This window comes from Hypomesus transpacificus, chromosome 16 (assembly GCF_021917145.1).
Source record: "Hypomesus transpacificus isolate Combined female chromosome 16, fHypTra1, whole genome shotgun sequence".
Taxonomy (NCBI): domain Eukaryota; kingdom Metazoa; phylum Chordata; class Actinopteri; order Osmeriformes; family Osmeridae; genus Hypomesus; species Hypomesus transpacificus.
The window spans coordinates 4,173,013-4,194,635 of NC_061075.1; the positions used below are offsets into that span (position 1 = coordinate 4,173,013).

At 45.8% G+C, this 21,623-nt stretch overlaps 3 protein-coding genes across 3 annotated transcripts; 2 read left to right on the forward strand and 1 right to left on the reverse strand.

Moving 5' to 3' along the window:
• The first annotated feature begins 1,177 nt into the window (after positions 1 to 1,177).
• On the forward strand, positions 1,178 to 5,203 carry LOC124478660 (replication factor C subunit 4-like). The gene is given in 12 exon segments (XM_047037012.1): positions 1,178 to 1,386; positions 1,831 to 1,964; positions 2,105 to 2,183; positions 2,449 to 2,479; positions 2,482 to 2,527; positions 2,744 to 2,863; positions 2,966 to 3,109; positions 3,584 to 3,704; positions 4,038 to 4,163; positions 4,480 to 4,560; positions 4,775 to 4,888; positions 4,991 to 5,203. Coding segments are annotated over 11 exon segments (1,068 nt in total). The 5' UTR covers positions 1,178 to 1,386; positions 1,831 to 1,851; the 3' UTR covers positions 5,084 to 5,203.
• Positions 5,204 to 5,758: 555 nt separating this feature from the next.
• Positions 5,759 to 12,079, reverse strand: LOC124478659 (eukaryotic initiation factor 4A-II). Its single transcript, XM_047037011.1, has 12 exons — positions 12,032 to 12,079; positions 11,790 to 11,844; positions 11,068 to 11,125; positions 10,231 to 10,363; positions 9,606 to 9,745; positions 8,693 to 8,861; positions 7,910 to 8,019; positions 7,578 to 7,721; positions 7,016 to 7,153; positions 6,419 to 6,508; positions 6,109 to 6,188; positions 5,759 to 6,023 (listed from the first exon to the last, which is right to left on the reverse strand). Exons 2-12 carry the CDS (start codon positions 11,816 to 11,818, stop codon positions 5,879 to 5,881), a joined length of 1,236 nt encoding a protein of 411 aa, XP_046892967.1. The 5' UTR covers positions 11,819 to 11,844; positions 12,032 to 12,079; the 3' UTR covers positions 5,759 to 5,878.
• A 1,668-nt stretch (positions 12,080 to 13,747) lies between these two features.
• fzr1a (fizzy/cell division cycle 20 related 1a) lies at positions 13,748 to 18,367 on the forward strand. Its single transcript, XM_047036883.1, has 14 exons — positions 13,748 to 13,948; positions 14,371 to 14,520; positions 14,638 to 14,766; positions 14,893 to 14,956; positions 15,156 to 15,286; positions 15,382 to 15,464; positions 15,663 to 15,846; positions 16,035 to 16,100; positions 16,244 to 16,346; positions 16,438 to 16,622; positions 16,843 to 17,076; positions 17,330 to 17,434; positions 17,795 to 17,887; positions 18,016 to 18,367. Exons 2-14 carry the CDS (start codon positions 14,449 to 14,451, stop codon positions 18,055 to 18,057), a joined length of 1,491 nt encoding a protein of 496 aa, XP_046892839.1. The 5' UTR covers positions 13,748 to 13,948; positions 14,371 to 14,448; the 3' UTR covers positions 18,058 to 18,367.
• Positions 18,368 to 21,623: the final 3,256 nt, after the last annotated feature.

A 21,623-nucleotide genomic window follows, 5' to 3' on the forward strand; every position in this document is an offset into this window, starting at 1 on the left:
ATTTCCTGGAACTGTAGTTTGTGGTGTCAGGTGATTTCTGGTCAAAAGGATAAAAGCATAATCCAAATTATTCATGAATGGAACTGTGAAAATGGTAAAAAAGTTTATGATTTATATCAAATCTAGAGATGTGGGCATGCTGAAAAAGGCAGGTTTACTTCAGGAAACGTTCACATGTACTTACTACTTTTTGGTCTTCAGAATATAGTTCATTCATAACATTTAATTTCATTTTGATTGATATATTAATCTATTATAGAAATAAAACAACTACATGAAGAAACTGACGTATCAACTGCATTTCCACGGTTTTATTTCACTTATGATGAAACCATTTTTCTTTACTGTTGCCCCATCACCATGTGTTTTTGTCAGAAAGATTTGATACAGTGATGGAGGGCAACAATCTCGATGTGTAACTCTGCTCCACGTTTTGATGAGAGCAAAAATGCTAGGCGAGGGCTTTATCATCTTTCCGCACGGCATTGCCCTTGGGACTGGGGAGATTGCCTAGGAGACGGCCATTAGCAGCCAGTTATCCCCAGACAGCTGCGCCCATCCCCGTGTACTCGAGGCAGGGCAACCATGCGTCATCAATGGCATGGCATGACAGCTGGTGCTGAAGATAATCTGGAATACATTGTGTTTAAAATTTAAAAGAACCTGAGATAAAATCTATAACTCTTTCTTAGGTGAAAATATATTTTCATAATTTATTTTATTTGCATGTCATATGGGTTACTGAATGTGCAATGTTGTCAACATTACGTTACTATTATTATTTTAAATAAAACCCTAAATTCCCTGGAAATAAAAGTAGCAAGGGATTTTGGTCTGTGCATTTTCATTTCATCGATTCAAGGAAACTGCATCACGTCACTCGTCTCTCTCCTCAAACTGACCATAGATAGGCTACACAGACACATTAAAACCTTGTATGGAAAATATATGGCTTATGCTATTACAGGATATGCAAGCTAGTGAAACGAGAGAGGTGTTTGCTTATACATTATCAACTCATTGGAGCGTGAAGCGTGGAGGTGAAGGATGTGGCAGTCCTACCGTAATTGGCCACACACTCCTGCACATTAGATGGCGGTGTGGGCAATGAAGTTGGATGCGATCCGCCACAATCAACTTGACTGAAGAAGAAAAAGGACTCTCATTGGAGGAAATAGGAAGTTGTAACCGGAAGAAAGCATCTCCGCCATGGCGGGAAATTGCTTGACACACGGTTTGCTACAGTCGAAGCTCCAACAACAAATGTCAACACAAATGAATACAGTCAGGGTGGCAGGTTGTTAGCCGAGCTGCGTTTAAGTAACGGAAACAACGTTCTCAACAAATATCTCGGAACGAACACGATTTTGATTTGAGCGACTGAAAGTAAGTTTGTGGCGATATAGTTGTTCTACTTAGTACTAGGCTAGTAATTGCATACAGGTAGCTGGAGGTGGCCTGCTTAGCACGTAGCCAGCTAGCTATAGACAAACTCTGAACTCGCTAAACGCAACTTGTAATTACTCGCTACTAACTAGAAAGTCTACTGTTAACCACCGGAATTATTAACTGTTAGCATAATCTTGCTACGAAGAAATGTTTCACTTAGTCACAGGACGACACAGACTAAGAATCTGATATCACCACTGTGCCTGCTACAGTATGGACGTCAGGCACAACTGCTGTTCGTTTCGCAGGAGTGTTCAGTAACTTCCAGTTTGCCATACTGAAATGGAATTTATAGCCTGTACTGCTCTGCTATGTCAACACAGAATCAGTGTAGCGCGTTACTTATGATGAGAAGGTAAACGTGTGTGATATTATCGGTAGTTTCCCCCTCCAAGAGTGGCAATGCAGGCGTTTTTGAAAGGACCGTCTGGCCAGGTCCCCAGACCCCAAAAGGACAAGGGGGCTGGGAGCAGCGGAGAGAAGAAAGCGAAAGCTGTTCCCTGGGTGGAGAAATAGTGAGTATGAATTGAATCCTAACAGCTGATGGGTATGATATAGGGTTGGTTAATTTCAGTACTCCCAGCATGTGTTACCTGACAGACAATTGGGGACTGTACCCACTGAAGTCTAAATTGAAAGTATTGCTGTTCCACAGCAGACCCAAGTGTGTGGATGACGTGGCCTTCCAAGAGGAGGTGGTGGCAGTGCTAAAGAAGTCTCTAGAAGGAGCTGATGTAAGTATCCCCCTCAATATATGTGCTCCCATACCTCATCATTGGGTAGATAGAGGTGGTGCTACTGCAACACTCATCTCATCCTTTGTATTTGCCATCCCTCAATCCCTCCTTTTTTGCTAACATGCCAGGTGTAAACGATCTTTCGTTCGAATATTCGGCCAATATTTACATATTGGAAATGGACTTGGTCCAGTTTGCTTGGAGTGAAATTGTTTCCTCCCTGTGCGTTCCCATCCCTGGTCTGATCCTGTGTTGCTTTTAGCTGCCCAACCTGTTGTTCTATGGGCCCCCTGGCACGGAAAGACCTCCACCATCTTGGCCGCAGCCAGAGAGCTTTACGGGTGAGACTCTCTCTCTCTCTTCTACTTTCTCTCTCTCTCTTCTACTCTCTCTCCTACTCTCTCGCTATCTGTCTCTCTCTCTCCTACTTTCTCTCTCTGTCGCTCGCTCTCTCCTACTCTCTCTCTCTTACTCTCTCTTTCTCTCTCACACTCACTCATGCAGACACATGCACACAGCGTGACTATGACAATGTCCTCTCCTTCCCCGCCCGCCAGACCGGAGCTGTACAAACAGAGAGTTCTGGAGCTGAACGCCTCTGACGAGCGAGGGATCCAGGTGGTGAGAGAGAAGGTGAAGAGGTTCGCCCAGCTCACCGTGGCAGGAAAACGCACCGAGTAAGACCCTCTCCCTGTGCTTCAGAAACAAACACACACACAGATAGGTGCCTGGCTGGTCAGATGCCTGTCGGTGTTCAACATGGTCTTTGTCGCCCCCAGCGGCAAGCTGTGCCCGCCGTTCAAGATCATCATCCTGGACGAGGCGGACTCGATGACGGGCCCCGCCCAGGCCGCCCTCAGACGCACCATGGAGAAGGAGTCCCGCACGACGCGCTTCTGTCTCATCTGCAACTACGTCAGCAGGTAGAGAGACTGGGGGGGGCGGGTATTGGGAGGGGAGAAGGGGGGGAGGGAGACAGGAAGGGGAGGAGCGACAGGGTATCAGAGTCAGGTTGCTGAGCGGTTAGAGCATCGGGCTAGTAATCTGAAAGTCGCCAGTTCGATTCCACATGACGTTGTGTCCTTGGGCAAGGCACTTCACCCTACTTGCCTCGGGGAGAATGTCCCTGTACTTACTGTAAGTCGCTCTGGATAAGAGCGTCTGCTAAATGACTAAATGTAAATTGTATCAACTACATCAGCCGGTCGAGAAGAGAGACAGAGTGTCGCGTCCGTCAGAGGAAGGAAGGCCGATCCGTAGGACAGCCTCTTGTATTTACCTAGAATACCCTGCCCCTTTTTTTCTTTCTTGAATCAGTGCTAGTCTAGATATACCACTATCATACTACTCTCTAGAGACTGAAGCATTGTGTGTTTTTGTCGCCTGGTCGTCGTCAGAATTATCGAGCCCCTGACATCCAGATGTTCCAAGTTCCGCTTCAAACCCCTGGACAACCAGATCCAGGAGGAACGTCTGCTGGACATCTGCAAGAAGGAGGACCTGAAATACTCGCCCGAGGTACGGTCCCCTCAGCCAGTCATGTGCCATCAGCCCTGGAGACCTGCAGGTCATACACAAGGTTTAGGGGCTTGTTCTTACATGATAAGTGTTCATATCAGGATCCATGGATGTCCTTGGTGAAGTGAAGGCATACAGAAGACAACACTCATCTTTCGATCACCAGATTCTCGATTTGATCCCTTTGTGATCACTGTTAAGTCCAGAAGTTCTGTACCGGTTACTGTTCAAGCTCCGGCCTTCGCTTACAACCTGTGCTCACCTCTAATTGCGTATGACGGAGAGAACCGTGGGCGACCGAACCCTAACCCATCATGCCCCGTGTCCCTCCAGGCCATTGCAGCGTTGGTGAAGGTGTCGGAGGGAGACCTGAGGAAAGCCATCACCTTCCTCCAGAGCGCCGCCAGACTCAACGTGGACAAGGAGATCTCTGAGAAGGCCATCGTGGAGATCGCCGGGGTGAGTCCGCCTTCTCGTTAACGGCTGTTGGAGTTGCCGGGCGGCGCATCCTCACTGCAACACACAAGTGCTGTTGGCCCAAGTCGACTCATTTTAGAGATCTGAAGGGGAGTGTAGTATTTAGACAGTAAATACTACCCAGTCCACCAAAATCTCTGAAAGAGGACTAAATGTATTTACCGGAACATTCCCTGCCTTAGAATGACGGCAGACATGTCCACAAACTCTTGTGTTGAGGCATCTTCAATGGTAACTGTATTGAAGCATGGTTTGGTTTTCGTGGATTCTAATGCAGGTTGTTGTTGTTCTCTGTAAGGTCGTTCCTGATAAGATCATCCAGGGGCTGCTGCAGATCTGCTACAAAGGCACGTTTGAGAAGCTAGAGGTGGCTGTTCGGGTAAGTCGACGTCCCCTCTCCGAAATGTTCTAACCTGACCTCATCGATCCATCCCTGCTGTCATCGTCACCGTTTGCAGACGACAACTCAAAAGCTGCAAAGGTTCAGCGAGCAGTCGTCCAGCAACTCCCCCAACTGGACGTGAGGTGTGAAGGTGCGGCGGTGGCCGTGGCCCCCCGCAAGGTTTCTCACCTGATAACCCTCCCTCTTTCAGGACATAATAGACGAGGGCTACGCTGCCACAGTCATCCTCGGCCAGCTGCATGAGACCGTCATCGAGGACGACCTGAACGACAAACAGAAGTCGGCCATCGCAGAGAAGATGGCGGTAAGCGACAGTGTTTAGTCTATTAGTGGAGGCACCACAGGATTATTTGAATTGTTCTCAATCAAGCTGTTTGTTAATGTTTCTTTTTAATGCATCTTTCAGGAGGTTGACAAGTGTCTCGTTGATGGGGCAGATGAATACCTACAAATACTGAGTCTGTGTTCTGTTATCCTGCAGCAGTCTTCTCAGAACTGACCAAACTACCTCCCCTCCTCCCACTCACTAGCCATTCCTCTGTATGTACTCAGTTACAAACTCTTTTCTGTACATTTTTTGTAAGTTTAGATTGTAATAAAATTACAATAGCTTTTTCTATCTTGTCACCGTACTGGAATATTTTTATTTATTTGGTAAAATATGCCCTTCATCCCACTGAATTAATAAAAAACAGCACGTTTTAACATATAACATTTTATTTTTAAACGGATCAAGAACAATTCAAAGTGTTTATACTACAGCCCCCTTCTGAAAAAAAGTGGGTCTTTGAATTAAAAAAAGCGTGATTAAATACGTTAAATACACTGCACAAGTCACCTAGATATAGCTTAATTTAAGAGTCTATATCATCCATCCCAAACCTCTGCATAACCTCACGTACGTCACCATCACATAGTTAGAAGACTTGAGACAGCACTTATAGTTTTTAGTCCACAAGTAAACGATTAAACGATAGAGGATATCTACTACACACACTCTTATTAGTCTAGGATAAGGAAGTCTAAAAGAGAGCCATTTTGAAGACGCCATCGTGTCTTCGTACACCTACCCCTGCACTCGACCTGTTGGGGAAGACAACCGCTCCTACGAGAGCCTGCGACCGCAGTCGCCGCCTCGCTTTGAGAATATCTGGATTTCTGATCCTCTTTCAGCATTAGACACAAAGATAGATTCGATATATTTCGGAGAAAATAACCGCAATGCAGCCGTTGGTTCTGCGACAGCGAGCGCCGGAAAAAAAAATCATAAGAGTAACCCAGCCGCGTGTCAGTTCTAGATCAGGTCAGCCACGTTCATCGGCATCTCGTCAACGGTCGTGTTGTAAAAAGTTTCAATGTCGCGAAGGATCCTCTTGTCGTCCTCATTAACAAAGTTGATGGCCACACCTTTTCTGCCGAATCGGCCTCCGCGCCCAATCCTGTTGGAAAAAAAACGCCACCATGTTACCAAACAAAAGACGGGTCAAAGTTGTTCATTGTCTGTTTCAAACCCGAGTGTTAAACCTGTGGATGTAATTCTCCCGGTTGGTGGGCAGATCGTAGTTGATAACCAGAGACACCTGCTGCACGTCAATGCCACGGGCCTACAAACAAACAAACACACACACACACACACACCTCAGCTCTCATGCAACACACATAATTCAGTGCACGTGAAATCTGAAAGCTCAGCATTGTGATTTGAAGCCACACTACCCTACAATGCAAGGCCAGCTCAATTAAAAGGATCTTATAAAAGGCTGCGATTTGTCAAACAAAGCTTATTTAAGGGGGGAGTGTTATCTAAAGTGTAGCTCAGGAGAGGTTTCCTTACCAGCAGGTCGGTGGTGATCAGGACTCGGCTGGATCCTGAACGGAACTCTCTCATGATGACGTCTCTCTCCTTCTGGTCCATGTCTCCATGCTGGCACGACAAGGACAACTTTAGCATTTAGGATTTAGCATTCGGCAGTTTGGGTCAACGCGCCAGATGAAACTAGATCTCCTTAAAGGACACACAATCTCATCTAGACAGGTAGCCAGCCAGGAGGCGGAGGAGGTGGGGGGATGTTTATAGACGCACTGATCATGTTGTAGGTATGCAAGGCTTATCCTAACTCAGAACACCTGCTGGTGACGTTTTTGTTCAGTAATGGAATGGGAGATGGGAGGCACAGAGACCTACACGCCACAAAAGTTAGGGACAGCAATAGATTTGTTAATATTACACATTGCATCCATTTCATTTTCCTGGATGTGTCATGTGACTATCTTGGTCCAATCACGATCGAGTGGTCACGCCTGAGGTGAGCGTTGGCCTTGTTTAATCAGATGGATATGCAAGTTCTTTTTAGAGGTCCAAATTGTTGATGATATACGAAAAAATAAAATAAACGAAAGTTATTCACCCCGCCCCAGTGAGGGTCCTCACCAGGGCGGACACGGTGAAGTCGCGGGCGTGCATCTTCTCGGTGAGCCAGTCCACCTTCCTCCTGGTGTTGAGGAAGATGACCGCCTGGGTGATGGTCAGGGTCTCGTACAGGTCGCACAGCGTGTCCAGCTTCCACTCCTACCGACCACAGCGAGGGGAAAGAGGGAGGGAGAGACGGGGAGAGAGAAGGAGAGACGAGAGCGGAGGGGATCCCGTTTCAGTTGAGGGGTGCGTTTCATTTCACAGCATGCGCTACCTTCCTGCCTCATCAGAATCGTTTTTTATTGCCATGTAAGTTAACACAAACACAGAATTTACTGTGGCAGGAGGGTGCATACAATCAACTTATGCGGATCTTAATATATATATTTTTTTTTTTGAAAAAGCAGAATGTTTAAATACAATTTCAAAGTCTTTCTTTCACTAATCCGAGACAGCTTGATAACACACAGCACCGACCCCGATCACCATCGAACAGTTCCCATTTGATCACCGTGTCTCTGCACGACTGACATCTCCCCGTCTGGACGGTTCGTCATCACGCTCCCCCCCGTCCCCGTACCTCTCTCTCCACGTTGATGTAGAACTGGCGGATGCCCTCCAGGGTCAGCTCCTCCTTCTTCACCAGGATCTGGATGGGGTCCCGCATGAACTTCTTGGTGACCTCCAGCACCTCGACAGGCATGGTGGCCGACAGCAGCACCACCTGGTGGACGCACGCGCACGGTCAACAACAATGCATCGACAAGAAGGGAAACCAAAAAGGTTGGCTACGATTATTAACTATTAAAACGCGACAAGAGGCAACCATAGATGTTGCTTGTGGGAGGGAAAAAAAAAACATAAGCAAATACATTTAAAAAATAATAATAGATTCGATTTTTTTTTACTCACTTGGATGTTCGTGCTTAATTTTTGAAATATCTCGTAGATCTGATCCTTGAATCCTCGACTCAGCATTTCATCGGCTTCGTCCAAGACGAACATCTTGATGGCCTTAGGAGCTGGGCGGAACAAGAGAACCAGCTTCACCCAAACGCCCAATCACTGTGCATGTGGTTTTTACACACAATATTGCCACAAACTGGCCGTTTAGAAACAAGAGTCCTCCATTGAAACCCCAGACCCAGTTCAACACCTATCCACTGAAGAGCCAGACATAAAAAAAGACCCATTTGACTCATAAAATATTCAGGCCAAGCCTCCATAACATCCATTCTTTACCATAAGAAGGACGTTTGGATAAATTATGCAAAACTAATATAAAAAGACGTCATCCCGTTCCTAATCAATTTTTCAAGGGTCTTGATTTTCAATCATACAGAATATAATGACAAAGATATCAATCAATTTTAGCATCCGAAAATGTAGTGGTCTTTTACCTTACGAATAAAGAATATTCTAATACTGGGACCGCATTGACCAGCACTTTGACCCTCCCAACCCTCACCTTGTGGAGGTAGTTTCGTGATCAAGGCCAGGAGATCACTACTCCATCTAGGATTAAATCAGCCTGCCCCAGTGAACAGCTAAACAGACCTTACAGCACCTGAAGGGGAACTTCTTCCGACAACGACACAAAAAGGAATTCCTACAACGGCCGCTCTAGCGTCGAGCAGGGCCGGAGCCCCCCGTGTACCAGAGTCTCTCGCTCGGGCGGTGGAGGCAGGAACTCACACAGATATCGGCGGTTCATCATGTCGAAGACGCGTCCGGGCGTGCCCACCACGATGTGCGGGGCCTCGGCCTCCAGCTTTTTCATCTCGTTGTGGACGTTGGTGCCGCCGATGCAGGCGTGGCAGGCCGCACCCATGTAGTCCCCCAGGGCCAGGATCACCTTCTGGATCTGTTCGCGAGCAAAGCAGCCAGGTCACAGAAGGAACGTGGGAGGTCCTGTGTAAAACCGCCAATCCCACATAACTTCCCATAAATTTATATATGATCCCATATCACTTCATTACAATCTGCGATTTTCCAGTTCTTGGGCCGGGGCTGTGTCGTACACTGCAAAAGAATCCTAACTTGGAATTCTGTATCATTAAATGCCGTTTTTTGTGCAAACGGATGCGCCTGGAAGGTACCGGAAGGCATCCAACTCATATGTACTCTGGAAGTGACTTCACACAGAATGTACATGACGTTTTAGCGAGGAATATGCAGGATGAAGCGGTTGGTGGCAGGTGGCTCCTCAAAGCTCGTCGAATCATTATGCAAAGTATGGGTTGGAATACTTGCCCTGGGCCTGCACATTACATTCACTAATGCTCACACAGATTAAGCAACCAGTGATGAGTTGAATAAGAAAACAGATGCTGAAAGGGAATCATGTGGTTTTCGAGCCGAGCGGTTTGTGTGGGAGAGATACAAGACCAAACCCCCGTGTCAATCGTGCAACCAAGGTAGTCCGAAAAAAAGGCGAGGTTTAATTTACCCCCCAAAATGTTTCGAAAAACACTAACCAGTGCCAGAGATCACCACTAAAGCGTTTTGGGGGGGGGGTGAAAAATAAATTGAAGATACCTTTTCGTCAGGGTATTATGCTGCCGTGGTTGACACCTAGTTAAACTAGGACCCCTCGGTTTCAGCATACCTGCTGAGCCAGCTCTCTGGTGGGGGCCAGCACCAGAGCCTGGGTCTCCTTCTGCCCCAAGTCCAGCTTCTGCAGGATGGAGATGGCGAACGTGGCCGTCTTCCCCGTCCCCGATTGGGCCTGCGCAATGACGTCATAGCCTGGAAAACGAGGGGGGGGGGATTTGACAACATTGGGTAGAAAGTTTGAGGGCAAGCGATAAAGCTGGCTTTTGGGACGCCACAAGTGTGTGAGGGGGGGGGGGGGGGGGTATCCCAAGTTGTGCGAGAAAATACAGGGGGAGGGTTTATGAGGCAATGCCTGGTTCCTGTAAAGTCTTTGCTATTCCATCTACTCCGATCAGTAGAGCACATCATTGTCTCCGTTCACAAGGTCGGCCCTTGTGAACGATGGTACGCCATCGTTTCGCTCGATAGCCTAGTGATCGTAAAACCGACTAGGGAGGTGCACTCGAATGCTTGCGGGCACGTTCTGTACACTGTACACGGCTACGTGTTTACTGCACCTTTAATGCAGGGGATGATGGCTCTCTGCTGGATGGCAGACGGCTACGTGTTTACTGCACCTTTAATGCAGGGGATGATGGCTCTCTGCTGGATGGCAGACGGCTACGTGTTTACTGCACCTTTAATGCAGGGGATGATGGCTCTCTGCTGGATGGCAGACGGCTTCTCAAACCCGTAGGCGTAGATCCCCCGCAGGAGCAGCTCCTTCAGGGCCATATCATCAAAGTTGTCGGTGATCTCATTCCAGTTGCTCTGAAACGACACAGCCCGGAGACGTCGGGTCACAGTCAGTGTGTCCATCCGCGACACACCCTAGGTCCTGACTGTGTAAACCCTTGCCTCGTTTGTGGTAGGTTTAGGAACTGTTCCCCCCCCATTGCTTTGTGGGATTGATGCATATTACAACATTCTGTTACGCCTGTGTGTGAAAATGGACACAACTACTGTTGTGGAATGCAAATAGTAGTTATCTAACCGACTGCTATAGGTTTAACTTAAATCAAACGACAAGCAATGTTGAATTTGAAACACAGAACTCGGCGGGTTTCATTTCGGTGTCGGCTATCGTTCCGGTTCGGAGGAGACAGACGAAGGAAGAACACACCTTCTTCCCCCCCTCTCACTGACACAATGTGTCACCGTAATACACACCTAATCTACCTGTCACCCCTACGTGCGCTCTGCTTTTGTGTCCCTCCCCCCTCCCCTTCTTGTGAGGATCTGCTGATGCCTGTGAAACTTGGCAGGGAACCTTGAGTACTCACTGGCAGAATCTACTGCCTGGATACCAGTGGCAAGCAAATGTTTTGATACCTGTTACGTGCTACCTGTATTCCTGTTATGTTTTGAAGTACATGAGTCTGTCAGTCTAAACTGTCACCAATCTGATGTCAATGTGGTCTCACGAACCAGCGATTGGACTGAACTTGCCACGACCAAGGCCCAGGACCACTCACCTCAATGACACCATCTGGCTCCATTCCATCAGGGCCCCCATGGTCTCTGTCTCTAGAGCTGAGGGTAAAACTACAGGATTAGTCTCTCGCATTGAACTAATGGGAGACAGAAGTCTCGTTTAGTGTCACTTTTTTCTCGTTTGGTGTAATGGTATAGGCCAAATGGTATGGATCTGTTTACGCCACACTAATCACAGTAACATAAGTTTCAATAACTTGTATGTAGACATTCACATACAAGCACAGCTGTGAAAACATGACAAGGGCAAACACAAAGTCCGATGCAGAACTCGTACAACAGCAGATGCAATGGTGCTTGAAGGCAAGTTGGTACAACAAGATCCTCGCTGAATACCACTGACACAAGTTTGTTCCTAGTGTGGAATGAACGGCACACAAAACCAGCTGATGCAGAACTACAGCCTCCATTGGGAACATGAGCAGAGAAATGTCAGATAGGGTTCCCATTATAGTGACAGCTAGCTAGTGATGCATGTTTTATATGGAAGTAGCAATCCAGCTGGCTAAATAAGGACCAGAGAGGACGCATCCTCTGTCGCATCAGGCTTGCTAGCTAGCCAACTATTTCTAAAGAACAGCAACCTTCTTGCATAGATTGTTTATTAGCATTCAGACATCAATTCCATGAAATTAAATCGGACCATGACAGCAGTTATTGTTAAAACAGGCAAGCCATGCACAAGTACACAAGTAATTTTTACCTATTGTAGTCCGCAGAATCGCTTGACATATTCCTACCGATGCTTCAAGGTTTTTCTGAAAGGAAATGGGTTTATCACGCAGACAGTTTCGAGCTGGCTGGAACTACTACTTCCGGTGACTAATTCTGAATGGACAACATAATCGCAATAAACGACTAACGATTTGGTATGTGTCCATTCATGTACACCGTGTATAGTTCACCTGAAACTAGCATCTGAAGAAAAAGGATTTGACAACGTACCAAATGTTTCAATTTCCGACGCCATGTACTACCTACTGTTTCGGAGGGATATTGCAGTAAACTGGAGAGGAGATGGAATTTTTTGTGACGGGGTTTCTCCAAATCCATACCAGGGGCGTAAGCGGCTACTCTAGAAGTGCATCAAAATACATAACAAACGCTCCTGATTATCTGTTTGGTCAACTTTTATAGCGATCAGCTTCACTGCCTTATATATGTAAAACAAATAAAATATCCTCTAAAAAACAAGGAAGATAAAATAATAATTAAAAATAAATGTATAAACATATTGTAAATAAACATTTTATTTACATCTATAACTGACAGAAGTTAGATAGGTTCAATAATGTGGTTTTGACAGAGCAGCTACAGTGCAGCATAGCTTTTAGAGCGTCTGATGTAAGCAACACTGACCTATCTGTACATTAGTCTTTTACAACATATGTACAGTCATTGACCTCATTCCCACTCTCCCTCTTTCTCTCTGTGTCACTATTTGTCATGGTCTGCATGCTTTAGTCTTTCAGTGGCTCCTGTGATGAGTACCGTTGACAAATAAGGACAGGCTTCAGCCACAGCCTCATTCATACAGACATGGCAAAGCTGCAGTTGTTGATGAGTCCTGCCTGTCTCCTACATTTACATTTATTCATTTAGCAGATGCTTTTATCGAAAGCGACATCCAAGAGAGAGCTTTACAAAGTGCATAGGTCACTGATAATAACAATAAGATAGCTCCTTCAGCCATTTGGACTTTACAGAGACTGTCAAATCTCACAGACATTGTGTAGAATGCAGCTGACTTGAACCATGATGAGAATGACATCACGGATGACACAACAGTTTAACGATGCTGAGAGCACAAATATGTAGTTGTGCGTGGTGTCAGATGTCACAAAAATAATCAAGCACAATTTACATTGACAAGGTCCTTATGAATTTGCACACATACTACAGGCGTTTTGCAATAACAATTATTTATTTGTAATCAACATGGTTGGATGGGTTATGGGACATAAGGACTGTGGGCTACAACTGCTCTTTATCATATATTAACTGCATCGCCGATAATATGTGGACACTGTTCGACAAATGGACATCAGTTTGTGGAAACTGGGCTGTCTGCATCTTCTCTGGGTTTGAATCTAGTGGGGCACAGCTGTGTGTGGGTCTCTATAGACTGTATTGACACAGGGGTACTGGTGGAGCTGGTCTAATAGTAGCCTGATGATGGGGATGGAGACATGCACAAAGTGTTCGTGTGACATAAAGGCTCCTTATTAGGCAGGCTTCTAGGCTGCTCACAGATACTCGGAGTAGAATAAGTGCTGCCAGCACAGGGACAGTAACTAGGGGCCAACTATTTGCCATTGAGCAAATAACAATGGGCCCAGTGCATGTAACTTAAGGTGGCAGATATTACAGTGCCATACTCGGTTTGCTGGATCTCCCTCGACTGCATGATCCTGTTTTGATAACTATATAGCTCTTGATCTGTTTCTGTATGGACTGCATTTTATTTCTAATACATATAATTTATAATAATATCAATAGTTGACTAACGACATTATTGATTGCACAGCAATCAACTACAAGAGAAAAACTACTTGTTTTAGGTCTTTGCTTCCCGCCGTTTCCTTGGCAACACGATATGGCATTTCCGTGTTATGATTTGATCAAGTCACGTCTGGTAAGTACGTCACAGCGCCGTAAAGTGTCCCACAATGCATTGTAGTTGGTCAAAACATTTGCTAGGCTAATCATAGCATCGAGCTAGCGACCACATAACGCACAGTAATAACGATATTACACTGCTTAAGATCTATTACCGGCGTCCGATTACAGTGACCGCAAGATTTGTAGATCTGAAGTGTTTGCTTGGTTTGTTATTAATTCGTTGCGGCTGCGTTTTATTAGGTATGTCTGATCACAATTGTCTGCTTTTCACTGACTGAAATATGACTTGATTTTTCAATTGACTATTGTGTGTACTGTCAGGACTGTGGCTTGTTCCGTGCAGTATGTTGTAGACGGGTAGACAGTTTGCTTGGTAGCAAGAGCTATGTTAAAAGGAACGACCAGCCTAGCAGTCACCTATTGACGTGTTAAGTTGTATGTTGTGCAAATGGAGTGCAGAGGAGTCAGATGGCTGAGCGGTGAGGGAGTTGGGCTAGTAATCAGAAGGTTGCTGGATCGATTCCCCGCCGTGTCAAATTATGTTGTGTTCTTGGGCAAGGCACTTCACCCTACTTGCCTCGTTGGGGAATGTCCCTGTACCTACTGTAAGTCGCTCTGGATAAGAGCGTCTGCTAAATGACTAAATGTAAATGTAAATGCAGGTCATCCATTGAGGAAACGCAGGACTCCGGACAGGAGGAGTTGTTTGTTGTGCTCTGATACACTCCACTCAGGTTCCCATGATGGACCAAGAGTATGAACGTCGCTTGCTCAGGCAAATCAACATCCAAAATGAAAATACCAGTCCCATTGTAAGCCTGACACTTGTATCTGATACTTTTTTGTTGTTGTACCATTGCAGGTTAAAGTGTGTCATTTTGCTCTGGTTATTATGCCTGACTTCTCTGTCCGATATTTTCATTGTGCAGAAAGTGACCGAGGTGATTAGGCACATGACTCCCACGAACTCCCCACTGTCATCCCCAAGCAAGCACGGAGACAGGTTCATCCCAGCACGGGCCGGTGCCAACTGGAGCATCAACTTCCACCGAATCAACGTACGAAGCAACTCTATCCTTTTAATAGTAGACTGTAGGACGGTCCCTATTTTTTGCTTTTGTTATTCGAGATGGATGACGTCATATTAACATGATGACAAATAGATGTTGTTTTTTTGTGTTTAGGAAAACGAAAAGTCCCCAAGTCAAAACAGAAAAACGAAGGAAGCAACCTCAGATAATAGTAAAGGTATGTGGTCTCAAACCTCGCTCGTAACTAATCCAGCAATCCAACGCCACTGTTTTGTCAACTTCTCAGATCACGTTCAAATCTCCACATCTGCAACTCGTCGTTTAGAATGTTCAGAATTGTTATCATGGAGCAATTACCCATGCAAAGTCTTTACCTATGCTATCGCTCTTCCCTTTTTCCTTTGTCCCGCCCGTAGCGGATGGGCTGGCCTACTCTGCCCTGCTGAAGAACGAGTTGCTGGGAGCGGGGATAGAGAAGGTTCAGGACCCCCAGACGGAGGACAGGCGCCTGCAGCCCTCCACGCCCGAGCGGAGAAGCCTCTTCACGGTGAGGCTAACTGTCTGTCCCCCTCGCGCCTCCTCGCCCTTCCACAAATTGTTACTTACCCGCTCGATTTCCCCTCGGTTTCCTTGTCCACGCAGTACTCTCTTAGAACGAAGAGGGCGTCTTCACCCGATGATGGCAACATCTCCCCGTACTCCTTATCCCCTGTTAGCATCAAGAGGTGAATGTTGTGTGACTCCCATCGCTTCTACGCGATTCTTTTTTCTACAAATGTTCCTAGTGATTTGTTCCCTTCTCATAATCCTAAGACTTGTGTCAAGATCCCATACCTAAACCAATCCCGTATTTTGAAACCTACATCCATGTGAGTGAACCGGTGCACAGCTATTCATTCTGGATTTCTTCTTCCTCTTTGCAGTCAAAAGTTGCTACGGTCACCCAGGAAGCCTACCAGGAAGATCTCCAAGATTCCGTTCAAGGTCCTGGATGCCCCAGAGCTCCAGGATGACTTTTACCTCAACCTGGTCGATTGGTCGTCCCTGAACGTGCTGAGCGTGGGCCTGGGCACCTGTGTCTACCTCTGGAGTGCCTGCACCAGCCAGGTACTATGTGTGGAGGACCTATTTGTGGAGTGTGTGTGCGTGTCTGTGTGTGTAAATATCTTAAAAAGAGAGAAAGAGAAGTGAGATTGATGGTTATTTTCAGCTAGCGTACCGAAAGCAGGGCAGCCATGGAGTCAGGCATATCTACACCACCCTCTCTCAAACACAATCAAACAACCTTCTTTCAGGTAACTCGTCTGTGTGATCTGTCAGTGGAGGGGGATTCGGTCACTTCGGTTGGCTGGTCGGAACGAGTGAGTTCCAACTTCCTCCCAGTAACTTGTCAATCACCCTGCAGTCAACGGTGTCAAACACTGTCACCGATAGTTCTTCATATATGCTTTTGCACGGTGTGGCTCTTGTGCAATGCCTGATGCTGAGGTTTTTGCGGCTGTAGGGTAATCTGGTGGCGGTGGGGACTCACAAGGGCTACATCCAGATCTGGGACGCGGGAGTGGGGAAGAAGCTGTTCGCCCTGGAGGGACACACAGCCAGAGTTGGTGAGCCAAACCAAGGCAGCCCATAATAAGGCCTTTCAAATGTCATCGCGGTTTTACAATCCTTACGTGACCGTTACGGCGCGATCCCCAGGCGCGCTGGCGTGGAACGCGGACCAGCTGTCGTCAGGCAGCCGGGACCGTATGATCCTCCAGAGGGACATACGGACTCCGCCCCTGCAGTCGGAGCGCCGCCTGCAGGGTCATCGCCAGGAGGTCTGCGGCCTGAAGTGGAGCACGGACCACCAGCTGCTGGCGTCGGGGGGCAACGACAACAAGGTACCGGTTACACACACGTATACAAACACACAAACGCTTCCTGTCCAGCTCTACAAGGGGCCTGACTTGCGTGTGTCGCTTGTCCATTCATTCGCCCCACCGAATCAACGAATCGATCGATTTTGTCTCCATACAATGCATTTTCTCAAACGCAACGATTCTGTAAAAAAACTGTCTTCATTTCGACTCCACCCTGTGCTCTGTGTGTGTGTGTGTCAAGCTCCTGGTGTGGAACCATTCCAGCCAGAACCCGGTCCATACGTACACCGACCACGTGGCGGCGGTGAAGGCTATCGCCTGGTCCCCCCACCAGCACGGGCTACTGGCCTCCGGCGGGGGCACGGCTGACCGCTGCATCCGCTTCTGGAACACCCTGACAGGCCAGCCCCTGCAGTGCATGGACACAGGCTCCCAGGTCTGCAACCTGGCCTGGTCCAAACACGCCAACGAGCTGGTGAGGAGAAAGGAGATGTGGGGGGAGATGGAGGAAATGTTGGGTTCTGCTGAGCCCTGATAAAGAGATAGGCCGTCCAGACACGATCTGAACTAGGCTCGGAACCAGATGAGTCTGTGAGCTTGTGTTATATTTGCTCTGTCAGATGCATCTGGCTTCCCTCCCATTCAAACGGATTTCCCTCTGACCAAAATCTGGACAGACCCATAACAACCGTTTGTCTGTACCCTGTTTCCTCCTCTGTCCACACCAGGTGAGCACGCATGGCTACTCCCAAAACCAGATCCTAGTGTGGAAGTACCCGGCTCTGACCCAGGTGGCCAAGCTGACCGGACACTCCTACAGGGTCCTCTACCTGGTGAGCAGCAATGGTTTAGGTTTGACTCGATGGGTTTGACTTGATGAGGTTGAACATCTCCTCACACAAGAATGTCACTGTACAGAATGCCCTTGTGTTATACTGTGCACAGGACAGTACATCTTTGACTCTTTGATTTGCACCCTTAAGCACTTTAAGGTATAAGGGATATCATAGGTGTGTATAGACTGTATTGTGAAGACTGGGGACAATTTGCTGAACTGGTAGTCAGAATGGTAGTTGGTGGTTGTTGGTGAGCGATTAGAATCTTTGATACCCTGGTACGTAGAACATGGTGTGGTCCTGTCTGTCTGCCTAATCCTCATGTCACGTTATCTGTCCCTCTGCCTTTGTATGAAGGCCATGTCACCTGATGGAGAGGCCATTGTCACCGGAGCCGGTGACGAGACACTTCGCTTCTGGAACGTATTCAGCAAAACACGATCCACCAAGGTAAGGGTGGGAAGAAAAAAAACGGTGAAGGTTAACCCCTTTTCCTATTACATTCATTATGCAACAGCCATCGTGTTTTCAGTCAATTCTCAGACGTCAACTTCAACTCCTCACCTCCTTCTGTTCAGGAATCCGTGTCGGTGTTGAACCTGTTCACCCGGATACGGTGATGGGAACCTGGGATGAGACTGTTGCTCATGGAACTGTTTGAAAGTCAACGTCAGCACTGAACAAACACTAGCTCAACACACTACCAAGACCCCACCGTCATGGACAGACAAGCTTTAGAGAAAAGAACAAACCACACTGTTTTTGCCAGTTACGCCTAGGCATAGTGAGCAATGGATCTTTGCTCATTGATAAACATATTGAATGTTGTTGTTTTTTATGTGCATATTTTCCCCTCATGTTTTATATTAATTATATATATTGCATTCAGGGTTATGAACATGTTTAGCCTTAAAGTGCAATGTATACGAATGCCATAATGAAATGAATGAGCATGAGCTTTGGAGTTCGAATTTTAGTTCATAACACTCAGGTTAATTTATTTCCAAGTTGAATATACATTATTTTAATGTTGGGCCTGGAACAAAATTCATCAATCATGACAAAAATGGATACGAGAATGTGTATAGCACTTTTTTTTCCACATGGTGTCGGCTGGAGGAAACGTACTCTGATTGGCCGGCAAGACTGCTTGGCTTGTACAGAATGTTTTAGGAGTGCTGTTGGAAAAGATGTGAAGGTTGGAAGTCCAAAACAAGACCCAAGTTTACAAAAAGAAAATGGCTGTCGCCTTTTTATTCTCAGGTATTCCGTGTCTGTCAGTTCGTATCTCACGATATCTCTGAACCACTTAACGCAGACGGAACCCTATCATTCGAAACTGACTTACTGGTAAATACTGTTTAACAACACTATTTTTGTCTCTTTAAAGTGATACCTCTACAGTTTTTATTAGTGGCGGTTAAAGGTCTGGGATCATCTGTAAAAAAAATGTTTGGTAATTTATCATCTGAAATGGGTAAATTGAGCCTCCTTGGGGAACATGTCTGTCCTGAATAACATATAACAACCAGCTTTTTAAAGACCTGCGTTCATCTCTGAACACAATGCAACCATCATTAACCGATTGAACTCATGTTAGTGAGTCGGTCAGACCGATCCACACCCTCATGGTGAGGTCATTGAAGAATGCCTCATGGAGAATGGATAAGAGCCGTTTTATTACCCTGATCACCCCTGATCAAACTTCACCTTATTTTGTACATTTCTGGTGTTTTCAGTCTTTCATACTTTCCATCTCTCCATCTCTCTCCATCTCTCGCCTGTTCCTCTGGGCTGTTTATGATCACCAGGTCTGCTCCTTTACCTATACAGTCCTGTCTGCTGTCAGCCCCGTTTTTCAACCAAACTTCAGCCAGCCAGCAGAACAGGAAGTGCCCCCTGAAAACACAACAGAGAACTTATTTCAGACCTCATCAAAGAACAGCTGCAACCAAACCTCCATTGTTACTCTCTCAAATATGACTTGTATGATTTAAGTTGAAAAAACGCACCCACCTGCAACCGACGCAAGCACACCCCACAATTTCCACAGAAATTGTACCCTCTCTAGTTACAATTAATTCCTTCAAAATATTGAATCTTACATATCAAATATGTTTACAACAGCAGTATATTCAGATATTTCAAAAAATAATGTTTGTTTTACCTTTTATACCTTTGACACTTACATATTGAAGACATATTAGATATTACCCAATTGCTCTGAAAGTACCAAGTCAATGAAGGGAATAGTTAAGACAAGTTCAGGACAAAATCAACATATTTATTACATATATGTAAGGTGCAGGTGTCATTCGAAGTTGCATGGCATTATACACTTTGGCAATATTATGACCTCTGACTTACATTAGTGACACAGGCCTTTCCTAGTAGCATCTTACAAATAACTAACTTATGGCTATGCAGGCATAGTGACAGTTTATCAATGATACAAGAAACATAATTAATCGATATCGGCATATTTCTCTCCTGGATATAACCAAAATGTATGTGCTCATGAACTTAATATAGCAAGGTATAGATCAAACATTGTTTATTATATTCAGAACATTTCAAACAGTCTAAGAGTAATAAAATAATCATTATCTTTCTTTATTGTTGTATTACTGATCAGTGGTGTAAGAACAGATGCAACAACCGTGGAAATGAATGTTTAACCTCAGCTTAAGGTCATCTCTCTCTATGGTCAGGTTGGTGTTACTGGTCTGTAAATGGTCTCTCTCTCTCTGGTCAGGTTGGTGTTACTGGTCTGTAACTGGTCTCTCTCTCTCTGGTCAGGTTGGTGTTACTGATCTGTAGCTGGTCTCTCTCGCTGGTCAGGATGTTGTTACTGGTCTGTAACTGGTCTCTCTCCACAGCATCTGTCCAAGAGAGAAAACCTTAACTTTACACACAACATGTTACCGTCATAAACAAAGTTCTCCAAGGTAATTTTTAAAAATATGAAAATCATACGAAAGACATTGTACACCAGAGATGACATCTGATACAGAGATTGTGTCATGATGTTAGACTCACAGATGACTCCCAGTGCTGTGACCCCAGTCACCAGGAGAACACAAATCAGCACCAGACACACTGCTGCAGCTTTAGAGCAACTCCTCTCTGAAACTGTGGACACACACAGTCAAGGCGTGTGTTTGTGTGAGTGTACATTTACACACATGCACACACACATGCAAACCCAAATGTTTTATTTTTCGAGTGCAGTTTATGTTAAATTGCTGCCTATAACATTTAGTGACAATAAATTGTATTTTTAAATGATAGTGTTTAAACCCTAAAAATATTCAAAGATGTGTTCATTGTCAATCATTTACAACAATAGAGGTGTTTACACATTGCACCTGTTTATTCATTTTTATAGTGGATCAACCCTAACCTAGACATCAACATAGAGGCCTCTGAAACGTACAGTAAATTAGGTGCGTGTTTAACTGTACCCACTTCTTGTCTGGTGTGTGTGTGTGTGTACAGTACCTGCTTCTTGTCTGGTGTGTGTGTAGGGTACCTGCTTCTTGTCCAGTACTTGGAATCACTGTAGCCATGTTTTTGAAATCAGGCAGTTTGTAGATTTGGTCATTTCCATAGACGTCCTCCTGTTCGTAGATACCTTCTTCCTCAGCACTTGTCCCTCCAGTGTTGACCTGGTTCTTTGAGTTCAAGTTGGTGTTGCCGTAGACATGGACTCCAGACATCTCCATGTTGACTGAGTCTCTAGGTGAACTGTCTCTCTCTCTCTTTCTGTCTCTCTCTCTCTCTGCTGTGTCCTGATCTGAGAGTCTTTGTGAGGCTGGGGATGTGTTACAGTACCTACATGTTCCTCTGGCAGTATGGAAATGATACGCAGTATCACTGACTTTTACGTTAATATTTTACATATCTACTAACAAGAGAACACTTTATTAATCCCAAGGTGGGGGTATTTTGGTAGGTATTCTGCAAATGTAGTCAAATATATGACATTCTTCACAACACAACGATGTGACACATTCACACGTTAATTTCCAGGTACAGAGCAAGAGATGTGTCTGAGAGAGAGTACAGTTTCAGTAAATCAGAGAGAGATAGATTGTACCAAGGGCTGGATCTGTCCATCAATAATGTCGCTCCAATAGAGCTTAGCCACTTTGTGTGTCTGTGTGTGTGTGCGTTCTCCCGCTCC

What these genes read in the sequence shown, in the direction of transcription:
- fzr1a (XM_047036883.1), top strand. Translation starts at nt 14,449, where the DNA reads ATGATGGACCAAGAGTATGAACGTCGCTTGCTCAGGCAAATCAACATC. An exon ending in AGCGGAGAAGCCTCTTCACG is followed by an intron (nt 15,287 to 15,381) that starts GTGAGGCTAACT and finishes TTGTCCACGCAG; the next exon opens with TACTCTCTTAGAACGAAGAG. An exon ending in CCTACAGGGTCCTCTACCTG is followed by an intron (nt 17,435 to 17,794) that starts GTGAGCAGCAAT and finishes CTTTGTATGAAG; the next exon opens with GCCATGTCACCTGATGGAGA.
- LOC124478659 (XM_047037011.1), bottom strand. Translation starts at nt 11,818, where the DNA reads ATGTCAAGCGATTCTGCGGACTACAATAG. An exon ending in CCAGAGAGCTGGCTCAGCAG is followed by an intron (nt 8,862 to 9,605) that starts GTATGCTGAAAC and finishes GCTCGCGAACAG; the next exon opens with ATCCAGAAGGTGATCCTGGC. An exon ending in TGATCACCACCGACCTGCTG is followed by an intron (nt 6,189 to 6,418) that starts GTAAGGAAACCT and finishes GTTTGTTTGTAG; the next exon opens with GCCCGTGGCATTGACGTGCA.